General features: G+C 35.1%; 1 protein-coding gene across 1 annotated transcript in view; it reads left to right on the top strand.

Annotated features, from left to right (window-relative positions):
* LOC124369660 (transmembrane protease serine 9-like) overlaps window positions 1-8,637 on the top strand; it is a 66,478-nt gene extending 57,841 nt beyond the window's left edge. Inside the window, exon 5 of the mRNA XM_046827711.1 lies at window positions 7,965-8,637. Coding sequence (XP_046683667.1) covers window positions 7,965-8,141 — 177 coding nt within the window. The 3' untranslated portion in view covers window positions 8,142-8,637. The remainder of the gene's footprint in view (window positions 1-7,964) is intronic.
* The last annotated feature ends 4,736 nt before the right edge of the window (window positions 8,638-13,373 follow it).

Below are 13,373 nucleotides of genomic sequence, written 5' to 3'. Positions count from 1 at the left end.
GTCTACACATGTGGTCTTTCCTTGTGCCTTGTGCCAGTGCACTGAGTGCTGAGACACACTGCATGGTTGCCAGGTTAATCTCCAATGCCCGTTATGTAGGCAAGTGAGCCAGGCAATAATTAGAGTTTATTTCTGATAATTATAATTTTTTATATACAATAAAAATCCGAGATTGAAAGCCTATTTTTGTTCTATATTATAAAATTGTATTTCTTTCCTATGTAATACATCCTGTATAAATAGATTACAATGAAATGGATATGTTATTAATAGTATCATATGGAACATTTTAAGAGGTATTGAGATTGCGTCCTAAACAATTAATAACTTTGATCCTCAAAAATCAGGAAGATTAATTTTAACAACAATCAGTCTACAAGTAGACTGCGGCAAACTTTCTTACGACGCAGTGGGAGGACTGAGAGTAGTCGATCTCACTCAGTATATACCAGCAACAAAAGTGTTAATATACGTTTTGATGTTGTCGTCTTGCACTGTATGTCATGTTATATGGGTCTTCTGAAGCCTTACTGTATACTTGTTCTCAGTTTTTTCAAGTAATGTCCTAATAGTCCTCATCCTCTTTTTAAGATTCACGACTTGTTTAACATGGTCTCATACATTCATTTTTTAATCTATGAATGTTCAGCTTTGACAATGTAATTTAAACATTAATTTAAATTTGTTATGCAATCATTACTAAGAGAGATATTCGCGCCAAATACACCAAAATTCAGAGATAGCAGGCTGATTAATAATTTTTATAAAGACTCATAACAAGTTGTTATTTTCATTGAACAGCCAAAACAAGACACGCTCTTATAAGTGCGTTACTGGAGCAATCTGTAATAAGATATATATCCCACTAATATTATAAATGCGAAAGTTTGAATGTTTGGATATTTTGGATGTTTGGATTGTTTGTATGTTTAGATGTTAAGATGTTTGTCCTGGAATCACGCTGAAACTGCTATACGGATTGTGCTGAAATTTGGAACCGGTATAGCTTTTGGTCTGAATTAACACTTAGAGTAGCTGTTAACACTTTCAGCTGAAGTTTATCAAAGAGGCAGAGAAACACATGTGTTTACATTTAGATTTGAGTAAATATGGAATTATTGTAAAGTGCTTAATCAGTAGTGTAATGTAGATTGCAAATACGAAGTTATTTAATTTTAAATTTAGATTGCGCCAATGATCAATAATCCATCTAATACAATAGAAATGCTATTTATAATCTGTTATAAACAACTACCATATTGTATAAAGCTGTGAATGTTTGCACATAAACGTAATGTAATCTGGTTAGTTCCTTTAACATTGTGTATGGCCTTTTTACTGTAGTTATTGAAAAGCAAATGGAGATAATATTGCCCTAATACTTGAAGCATATACCCCTAATACATATTTAGCGATCGGTAAAAAATATCAAAATCACTTAATCATCAAAATTTAACCTAAGTTAGATTCCGAAACCAAACATATGAGACCATTCTTGGTTAGCGCAACAGCATAAATCAATTGTGGAACTATAAATAGATTAGACCGGGGGTGAATTTAAACGACCAGAACAGACCCATATTGACCGCAGCAATTTTTGAGTTGTACGATACACTTTCGTCATTGGGATAAAAAGGTAACTCTTATTGTTACTGAAGCCATCGAAGAACGTCAATAAATTAACATGGAATGTGGGAGGGAAATACTAATCTTATAAAAACTATTTCAGTTTACGACTTCAGGATCCCAAATCTCTGTTCTTTAAACTTAAATCTAAATTGGATCAGGAGATTGGAATAGCTTTGAGTGACTATCGATTATCTCTAGACTGCTTATTATTCTATAGATATATTGTCCAGTTTTTCAACAGAAAAATTGCGTGCGAAAGCCGCGGGTAACTGCTAGTATATATATATATATATATTTATATATATATATATATATATATATATATAATAGTATATATATATATATATATAAGTATATATATATATATATATATATATATATATATATATATATATATATATATTTAAGTATATATATAAAAAAAAAAATTTGCTGTCTACGTAATCTACTGATCAAGGCACCGTTCTGAAATTTAATTTGTATTAAAATGGTTTCTGCCTGTTTTACGAACATGAACTGAGTGTCAACAACTTTTAAATACTCAGTTAAAATTCGATTATGAAACAATATTAGAATAGTTTTTCAAATTGTAAAATATTCCAGGCAACTATTTTGATCCACCTCTTCTTATAAAATTTCTTAACATTTCAACGGATTACTAAAAATTTGTCGAAATAAGAATATGTTGTGATTCATTTTTATGTGTAATATGTAGGAGGTCTTATTTGTAATCGTACTATGGATATTATTTCATATAAGCCCATAAGCCAGATTGAAAGAATTTAGACATCTTCACCTTTTTAAATGTATACTCATGCCATTGATAGACAACAATATGCACTTTTTAATAGAATATTAAAATAATATTTTTAAATCAATTTTTCAAGTTCAAGTTAAAGTTCAATCTTCTTTATTATCTAAAAATACAATATAAATAAAATTTACCTCCCAGTGCACCTCAAGCCGCGCGTGCGGGGAGTTCAGTTGAATCATAATTACAATTATCTTAGTGTTCATTGTCCAATTCATATTTCCATAAACATTGTCTTCACTTAAACTAAATTCAAAAAACTAGACAAAAGCAGTGTAAATCTATTAAATGGTATGGCTATGTATAATACCATGTATGGTAAATGGTATATTATAATATTACTTAGAATAAAGCAGCATTAACAATTATGTACAAAAAAATTTAATTATAAGCATTACAAATTTATAAGCAATAATAAATAGAAAAAAATTTGTATGGGCTCCTTAAATTCACCCATTTGTTTCTTAAAAGTAATATCATATTTTTCAAATTGAGCCTGAACGGTATCCTCCATTTTGACAAAACTTCTTCTTGCAATTTGGCCAAAATGTCCTTAGTAATTTGTTTATTTTTGCTATTTACTCTTACCTGAGCAGCAGTTCTTACACTTCCATGATTCACGACGGACTTGTCCCATTGCGATTCCATGTGCTTTTTAAAATATCAGCACAAACGAAGTGTAGATTTGTTTTACATTGAGAACAAACAGGCACTCACATCAGGCAGAAGATCGTCGCAAACGGCACAATCACTCATCTTGATAACACGGAGAACACCATTGAGTTAAATATTAAAAAACTAATATAATCCGTTTTTGTACAGTTTGATTTTTTTACTATAAAAAGCTCAGGTTAGTTTCGTTATTTTATGGAATTGAATTTATAGAAATTGCAGTTTTGACTTATAAGTTTATATAGTAATTATAAAACAAATATATTTTTTAATGCAATGTAAAGAACCGCCTATTTATTAACGCTTTATGAAGAATTGAAAGGCTTTATTTGAAATGGTTTGTTGTGCATCCGTCTGTGCGATAACTCTTATTATAAAGGCCCTAGTGACTTCAAACTTGGTACATATGCTCTTATTGGTCTAAATAAGAACTCTATTGATTTTAAGATAAAAGAAGAATCGTCTGTGCGCTACCACTTATGTTACACTCTGTCGAGTCTTTCAATGCTTCTAACATCGTTCGGGTTAATTTTAAGTAATCTCGTATTTGGTTCACAAAAAACATCATATATGTATAGTACGTGTATTCATTATAACACTTATCTAGCAGTTTGGCATGAAATAGCTAGACTTTTCGGCTGAAAGTATAAAACTCGTGAGTCAAATTTCACTGTTATAGAACATTGGGAGGTTTAAAAAGCTAAACTATAGTTCTTCTAATGGTTGAAATTCCCTATGGATGTTACATTTTTAATCCAAATAAATTTGCTTTTTTATGTAAGTCATGATACTTACGTGTATAAAATATTTACTTTGTCTGACGTAGGGAAATTGCAGAATAAGTGATGAATGATTTAAGGTTTTGCCTATTTTTATATAGATTTGAATGCAAATTATTACCGGTTTTCAGTGCACGGAATATACGATTTGAACACATTTAATTCCAATGACGATTAAAAACTTATATAAAAATGTAAAACCCAATGAAATTAGATGAACAAATAATTTACTTATGGTTATGTGCAAGATTTGCGGTTTGGCCTAAACATTCATTCAAATTCAAGGTAAATAATTTTTGGTGCCATTATTAGTTGTAATCAACAACCGCCGCACGCCATGCGCACGGACCCTTCTCTTGTGCGAGGAGACAATTGTCTATCTCGTGTCGCCTCGCCTTGTGGCTGTCGACTGCTCGCCCTGCTGTAATGGCGGGTTCGTCCGGGAGCGGGGTGAGGGGCAAGGTTGGATTCTCCTCCATCCCCTCTGTCCCCACCAAGGCCCCTTTGGAACAAAGCGAGAGGTGCTTGTGACACTGAAACTTGAAACAGTCTCACGGCACCTAAAACGAACCATGGATCGTTGCACAGTACCTAACCTTATAGCGCCTAATATCACAGCACCTAAATGACGACTTTTTTTCTGTAGGTGGTATGAGATTAGGTGCTAAAAGATTAGGTGCTATGAAGCCGCACCGAATATTCCTATAACCTATTTTTATTCGTGAAATATTTATGATCCTTTGGATAATTACTTGTATCAAACTCATTCAAATTTTCTTTAATAACATTATATTGATTCTCATTAATTTCAATGAAATAACCGTCTGTATCCATGTAACATAGATTCAACTCTGCATCATATTTCTTAAGTTCATAATAATAAAACTCATACATAAAAAACATTTTTATAGATCAAGAACTGAAAATCCAATATACATTGGTTTGCTAAACTTAACTTTTTGTTTGTACATATGACTAACAAGACGTTTTTCATCGAATATTTAAATCATTTAAAGTTTGTTTTTTGCCTAGTTCCATTAAAAAATCCTCATTTCCTAGTTTTTTAAATTATGTATATAAATATCTATCTCATGTTAACAGATTATATAGTTGAATTTATTCGTAATGAAATTGAAGTTTTATTGAAAATATTCAGCTTCTTGAAGTCCATACTTATTATGCATAAAGTATAAAATTATAATAGCAATAATTATTATATTACTTATATCTGCATTGACAATCGGAATGTAAAATCTTAGTCATCGCTCAGACAAAGAGAGAAAGATAGACTAAAATAATAAATTAAATTTCTTTCTAATTTCACTCGTGCTTTGTGAAGCACAAAAATTGTATAAATGCCTGTAATACAATTATTGAATAAAGACTTTTTGAACTTTTGAAATTTTTTGAACTTTTCGGTACTATTTGAAAGGAAGTGGCCATACTTATCAACCAGTACACAACAACTAGTGCGCATTGGTATTAGGTGGCATTATTTTTTATTGGGTTTATGGACACCTTAATAACGATCATTATCGTTGATCAAATTCATTGAATAAAAATTTGTGATAAAACCGCTTAAGTATTGAACTTTGTGAATTTGGTATTAAAATTTAATGGACATTGGATTATTTTTTAAGATAATAAAATAATTATTAAAAACCGCAGATTAGAAACAAAAATTTAGTTCTTCTTTATATAAATCTATTTTTGACTCATTCCATCAATGAGTATACAATATTTTACACTCCACATTATAGATCTATAAAACTTACTTTTCTATGAAAAATATTACATTCTCTATTTCCAATTAAGAAAAATAAATTATTGGAATGAAGCTATCTTATTTTATTTCATGTAACATTCAAGTGATTGTATAAAACCAGTCACATTGTAACAAAATACTTTGTTAAATCATTATTCTTAATAAATTTGGGCAAATCTTTGTGAAATTAAAATTCTTAAGTAAGCCATTTCCGTATTAAATAGTCAAGGTTGCCCAATATTATAAAAGCGCCCAAAATGAACTCTCCAAGCTCTTAAAAATTTCTAGCATATAAATAATGTGTTAAAATTATATAACAGAGATCTATGAATTACCAAAATATGTTAAACAACAGTTACAACCTTCTTTATGTAACAAAGAATATTCAGAGCTTATTAATTCAACTCATATGCCAGTTTTTACTGGGTTTAGATATGGACGTATATATGAAAAATACAATAAAGATATTTCAGAATTAGTTTTGAAAGATATTGAAAGTAAGATAAAAATTCGCCAGTCAGAAGATTTCCAACCATTAATTATTTATGACTGTTTGTTGGAAAAAAACATGTACCTATATTAGATGTGTGGGTGCCAGAAAAAGATGATGTTGGAAACTATGACTTACTCGCGACTTTTTGTGAGTATCAGGTTTTGTAAAAAGAATTCATTAAAGAACACCACAAATTTCTCCTATTTGAATATAAAGATTTGTTTTTCCAAAACAGTTATTGATTAATTAAAATTCCATGTGACTCTGAGAAAGAAATATGTCGTTTAGAGGAAGCATGGAACCGACATCAAAAACTTCAATCAATCTTACATTCAATTGAATCTTACATAAAATAAAATAAGATAATTTTTTCAGTCAAATTTTCTTCTATGTAAATGGAGTTCTTGAAAGAGTTAAACAAGGTTGGTGAATTTAAGTTAGAGTATAAGAAGTTGAATGAATTAGAAGAAAATACGAAATAAGAAATTTCGAATTTAGAAAGAATTAAAGATAAATTTTGATTTTCAAAACTGGAAGGTTTCAAAGTCTATTTGCGAAAGAGATTTTTGAATATATTGGATAGTAAAAATATCAAAGAAATAAAAAATGACTTACATTTAATATGATTTAATGTTTGACTTAATAGAGTTTCCTTATAGTTTTTACATGATATTCTCATTTATTTTGGCTTGTTTCTCAACTTTTCCATGGCTCCTTATGATGTTTTTATTTTCAATAAAGTGTTTAAATGTTGGACTGTATAGAGTTTTTATAGTTTTACACGATATTTTCATTCATTTTGGCTTTTTTCTCAATTTGTCCATATGGCTCTTAAAGTGGTCTAGCACCCTTAAATATATACATACTTAAATAATAATAAAAGCAAATAAGAATTAACAATAATATAAATTAATTCCATATTGACTAGGTTCAAAGATCAATGTAAACAACGTAAGCGTCATAATGAAACGTCAATATAAGTTTAATGAGAAGATAACAGACATTTGGAAAAACTCAACAGAATCTGGCTAATAGTCTCTAGCGCTCTAAGTAAATGACGAAGCCGAGATAAGGGTGTACTATATAGCATAACACAACACAAAGCATGAAGCATAAAACACAACACAATCTCTCTCAACACACTATATAATATTATGGAGACATATATTAAATAGAAAGGGGCCGAGCTCTGGGAAACTTCTGTTATACTGTACTAATGTTTAGCCTGATTACACAATGAGGAATTCCCCCAAACCCTCTCTTGCCTACTCTGTCAACCGGCACCTGATATTTGACGTTGTAAACAATAAGCTAGTTGCATGTAGTCGCCTCTCAACTGTACATGTAAGCAATGCAACTGCTACATTATGTCTCAGAGAAAGCATATTACTTTCTGTGGTAAATATTTACAGGACACCACACGTATTACAGCATATATCGGTAAACATAGATGCAAGTGCAATATGTCGGTAGTCTTCCCCTCTTCTCTGTCACTACGTTCTAACTAAAATAAGATTTACATTCCTTTGCGGAAAGACTGTTGATGGCATATGACAGGGGACGGCAGATGTATAAGGCATAACTCATCGAGGCTTTGCTAGAGATAAAGTCATATCCACTATACGATTTACTGTTTGGCTTTACGACTGAGAAACAAAATAGGCATGATTTAAATTAGCATTATAAATTATTTTGTAACTATTCTTTAATAGTTGTAACGTAATCTGTGCATATAGCATATAGAAATCAGCACATTTATTGCAATCGAGAAAAATTAAGTGAACGTTTTATTGATTATGCCTGCCACTGTTCCAGGGAGACTCGGGCGGCCCACTGCAGTGCAGCCGGAAAGATGGGAGATGGTTCCTCGCTGGCATAACTTCTTTCGGTTTTGGCTGTGCCAAGCCTGGTTTTCCGGATGTCTATACTCGCCTGTCATACTACTTACCGTGGATACGACACCAGATTCACAAACATTCGTTGGCCGAGTAGAACTACAGTGTAGAACTCATCTTGGCTGTCGTCCATGGATACGGTGCCAGATGCACAAACCTTCGTTGGCCGAGTAGAAGAACACTATGGACTTCATGGCTACTACACTACCCACCGTGGATACGGCGCCAGATGTACAAACCTTCGTTGGCCGCGTAGAAGAACACTATGGACTTCATGGCTACTACACTACACCCCGTGGATACGGCGCCAGATTCATAAACCTTCGTTGGCAGAGTAGAACGACAGTGTAGAACTCATCTTGGCTGTCGTCCATGGATACGGTGCCAGATGCACAAAACTTCGTTGGCCGAGTAGAATAATACTATGGATTTCATGGCTACTACACTACCCACCGTGGATACGGCGCCAGATGCACAAACCTTTGTTGGCCGAGTAGAAGAACACTATGGATTTCATGGCTACTACACTACCCACCGTGGATACGGCGCCAGATGTACAAATCTTCGTTGGTCGAGTAGAAGAACACTGTGGATTTCATGGCTACTACAGTATCCCACCGTGGATACGGCGCCAGATGCACAAACCTTCGTTGGCTGATTAGAACGACAGTGTAGAACTCATCTTAGGCTGTCGTCCGTGGATACGGCGCCAGATGCACAAACATTCGTTGGCCGAGTAGAATAACACTATGGATTTCATGGCTACTACACTACCCACCGTGGATACGGCGCCAGATGCACAAACCTTCGTTGGCCGAGTAGAACGACAGTGTAGAACTCATCTTGGCTGTCGTCCGTGGATGCGGTGCCAGGTGCACAAAACTTCGTTGGCCGAGTAGAAGAACACTATGGATTTCATGGCTACTACTCTACCCACCGTGGATACGGTGCCAGATGCACAAAACTTCGTTGGTCGAGTAGAAGAACACTATGGATTTCATGGCTACTACACTACCCACCGTGGATACGGCGCCAGATGCACAAACCTTCGTTGGCCGAGTAGAAGAACACTATGGATTTCATGGCTACTACACTACCCACCGTGGATACGGTGCCAGATGCACACACCTTCGTTGGCCGAGTAGAACGACAGTGTAGAACTCATCTTGGCTGTCGTCCGTGGATACGGTGCCAGGTGCACAAAACTTCGTTGGCCGAGTAGAAGAACACTATGGATTTCATGGCTACTACACTACCCACCGTGGATACGGTGCCAGATGCACAAAACTTCGTTGGTCGAGTAGAAGAACACTATGGATTTCATGGCTACTACACTACCCACCGTGGATACGGAGCCAGCTGCACAAAACTTCGTTGGCCGAGTAGAAGAACCCTATGGACTTCATGGCTACTACACTACCCACCGTTGATACGGCGCCAGATGCACAAACATTCGTTGGCCGAGTAGAATAACACTATGGATTTCATGGCTACTACACTACCCACCGTGGATACGGTGCCAGGTGCACAAACATTCGTTGGCAGAGTAGAAGAACACTATGGACTTCATGGCTACTACACTACCCACCGTGGATTCGGCACTAGAATCATAAATACTGTGGCCGAGTAGAGCAACAATGTAGACCTCATCCATGGCTTTCATCCACTGATTAGACTCTAGATCCCTGACATACATTAACTGAGTGGAGCGACAACGTCATTACGTTAATAGAGAACCGCTTCCATCCAACTATATCTTTTAAATATCTAGCTTCTAACACTTGTAAAAAAGACGATATTCATACCTGATATATGTATACAACTTGGTGCTGAACCACATATTGCACCACAGTGCCACTGTGAATTATTTTTTTTTATTTAACCGATTAACCTTTTGGAAGCTTCGGGTGCGGCGACCATGTTCAAAAGAGGCAAAGCTTATTATCAGTAAATATTATAAAAATTAGTAATAAATAATATTGATTTTATCACTTTTAATTAATAATTTATTGTAAATTATGTTTCGATATTTTATCCATTGGTTCCACAGTTTCAGGGAAAATGTAATATGTAGTGGTATCATTCAAAACGATATTTCAAAACATTTTATTCTTGATTCTTTCCTGTATTTTTTATTTCATACAATGTAAATTATGAATATAATACATAAAATCTGCGATATTCACTCCCTAAAACTATTTTATGTATAAGTTTTCATAAAACACGACAAATAATTGAAATAAATGAATATTAAGGTCAGCATACATGCTTAGGAAGGCACAAGTGATGCACTCTCATTAAAATGTTGCCGATTGACCTGCCGGAAGCTAAGCATGACAGCTAAGCCAGGCAGTCCGCTCCGCGCTGTTCGGCTCTGAAGTCATGCGGTTCAATGGGAAGTCTCACCACCTAAACTTACGAAACTCAATCCTGCCCACTTCAACAAGGAATCTATTCGACAAGGTGCATTCCCTCCGAGACCACCACAATTTCTGTTGGTTCGAGAATAATTAATCAGGTCTGCCATCAGACGTTGTCTTGGTGTGTTGGGAGAAAATACATCACATATTAGGTGACTTACAGTCTTTGGTGATGGATGTGTAGACATCAGCCAAACTTTTCCGTGTGGAAATTTCTGTCGTAAAGTGTGAAAACACTTGTTATAATCTTTTAGAAAGGTCTCTTCTATGTACCTAAGTACCGAGGGGCGAAGAAAGGAGGTTGGGAGTCAAAGTGCCGCTTACTACCCTGATAACCCTGTTAAGTTGTACATTAACTCCTTTAGTAAGGTCTCTTCTATGTAAATAAGAATCGAGGACCAAGAAAAGAGAGTGGGAGTCAGATTGCCGCTTAGTACCCTCATAACCCTGTTAAGTTGTACATTAACTCATTCAGTAGGGTCTCTTCTATGTAACTAGGTACTGGTGGCCAAGAAAGGAGAGTGGGAGTAAAGTGCCGCTTAGTACACTCATAACCCTGTTAAGTTGTACATTAACTCATTCAGTAGGGTCTCTTCTATGTAACTAGGTACTGGTGGCCAAGAAAGGAGAGTGGGAGTAAAGTGCCGCTTAGTACCGTCATAACGCTTTTAAGTTGTACATTAACTACGTTAACTATTTTAGTAAGGTATCTTTTATTTACCTATGTACCGGGGACCAATGTAGGAGAGTTGGAGTCTGAGTGTCACCTAGTACCGTCATAATCCTGTTAAGTTTTATATTAACAACATTAACTCGTTTAGTAAGGTCTCTTCTGGGTAACTAAGTACCAGGTGCCAAGAAAAGAGAGTGGGATTCAGATTGCCGCTTAGTACACTCATAACCCTGTTAAGTTGTACATTAACTACTTTAGTAAGGTCTCTTCTATGTAAATAAGAATCGAGGACCAAGAAAAGAGAGTGGGAGTAAAGTGCCGCTTAGTACACTCATAACCCTGTTAAGTTGTACATTAACTCCTTTAGTAAGGTCTCTTCTATGTAAATAAGAATCTGGTGGCCAAGAAAGGAGAGTGGGAGTCAGATTGCCGCTTAGTACCGTCATAACCCTGTTAAGTTGTACATTAACTACGTTAACTATTTTAGTAAGGGTCATCTTCTACGTACCTATGTACCGGGGGCCAATGTAGGAGAGTTGGAGTCAGAGTGTCCGCTTAATACCGTCCTTACCCGTTTTAAGTTTTATATTAACAACATTAACTCGTTTAGTAATATCTCTTCTGGGTATCTGAGTACCGGTGGCCAAGAAAGGAGGTGGGAGTCAGATTGCCGCTTAGTACCCTCATAACCCTGTTAAGTTGTACATTAACTCTTTTAGTAAGGTCTCTTCTATGTAAATAAGAATCGAGGACCAAGAAAAGAGAGTGGGAGTCAGATTGCCGCTTAGTACGCTCACAACCCTGTTAAGTTGTACATTAACTCTTTTAGTAAGGTCTCTTCTATGTAACTATGTACCGGTGGCCAAAAAAGGAGGGTGGGAGTCAGAGTGCCGCTTAGTACCCTCATAACCCTGTTAAATTGTACATTAAATAAGAGTTAATTACATTAACTATTTTAGTATGCGATCTGTTCAGCCTGTAGGGTGCTCAACATTTATCTGCGATGTAGACTATTGCAGAGCTGAGGTATGCGGAACTTTTGCGTTTCCTTCCAAGGATGATCCAACTAGATGATGTATTATATTGGACCTAGCTCGTACTTTACCTGCAGCCTTTACTAGGTGGCTTTTAAACGTTAGCAAGCGAGCAAGAGTGACTCCTACTTACTTGAGATATTGATATCGTCAAGTTGAAAATTTCAGAAATTGACATTTAGTTTATATTTTACAACTTGTTATTGAGATGAAAGAAGGCTACTTCATTTAGACTTGGAGAGGTGAGAATTTTGTTTTCATTTCTAAAAAATTATTCTTTGGAAGACGGAAAGAGTTTCAGTTAGTGTAGCCTCAGTCTGGCCCAAGTCCTTGTGCAGAGGCGCTGACGCGATATCGTCTGCATACATGAACTTCTTTTTTTCTGTTATGGTGAGGTCAACAGTGTATACGTTAATTAGTGGGCAATCAAGAACTGATCTCTGTCAGTCCCAATCTTGAGGGTCGTGAAAAATCTCTGGTTATGCCTCTGGAACATGTTTTAGAATGGGAATTAGAATCCACAAAATAACAGGGCGCCACTGGGCAAGATTTTGAAAATTATAAAGAAAAGCCTCCTCCAGAGAGAATCATAAGTCATTTTAAAATAAAAGGAGCCGACAAATATCTTGAATTTTATCTCATAAACGTCGTCAATAAAATCCTTTAACGGAAGAACATATTCGCAACAATTATCGCCAGGTCTAAAACCAACTTGTTCAACAGCGATTCTAGAATTGAATGATGTTCACCAACTTTCCAAATAATTAATAACAAAATCTTAAAAGTGTTATTTATTCTTTACCTGGAGACTGTTGTCATAGATGTTTTAAAGGTTCTTTAAATCTTGCCACTTGCTAAGATTTTAATATAGTCACAGCTGTGATTACCCTCTCCAGTTCCTATAAAGTTTCTATAAGCTCTAGGAAACATCAGAGAAGCTTCTAACTCCTTATTAAATCGTGAAGGTCTTAGCAAAAACGTTAGATAGCGTAGGTCAGTAAGTTAGCGTTTTGTTTTGCATTTTTGCTAGATAGAGTAAACATACACTTCGCAATATCACCAGATTTGGGTTGGGATGGCGCAATTTTAGTCGCACGTTTACTGGTGGGAAGTTTCCTCAATAGAGAACAAGCTTTCCGACTAGTTCCTCTAACCTTTAGTTTGGCCTCAGTTATCTGTACAATAGAGTTACGTATTGTGTA

This window comes from Homalodisca vitripennis, chromosome X (genome assembly GCF_021130785.1).
Source record: "Homalodisca vitripennis isolate AUS2020 chromosome X, UT_GWSS_2.1, whole genome shotgun sequence".
In the NCBI taxonomy this organism is placed as follows: Eukaryota; Metazoa; Arthropoda; class Insecta; order Hemiptera; family Cicadellidae; genus Homalodisca; species Homalodisca vitripennis.
Note: the sequence above shows the minus strand (reverse complement) of the source record. Positions and strands in the feature narration are given on the sequence as shown.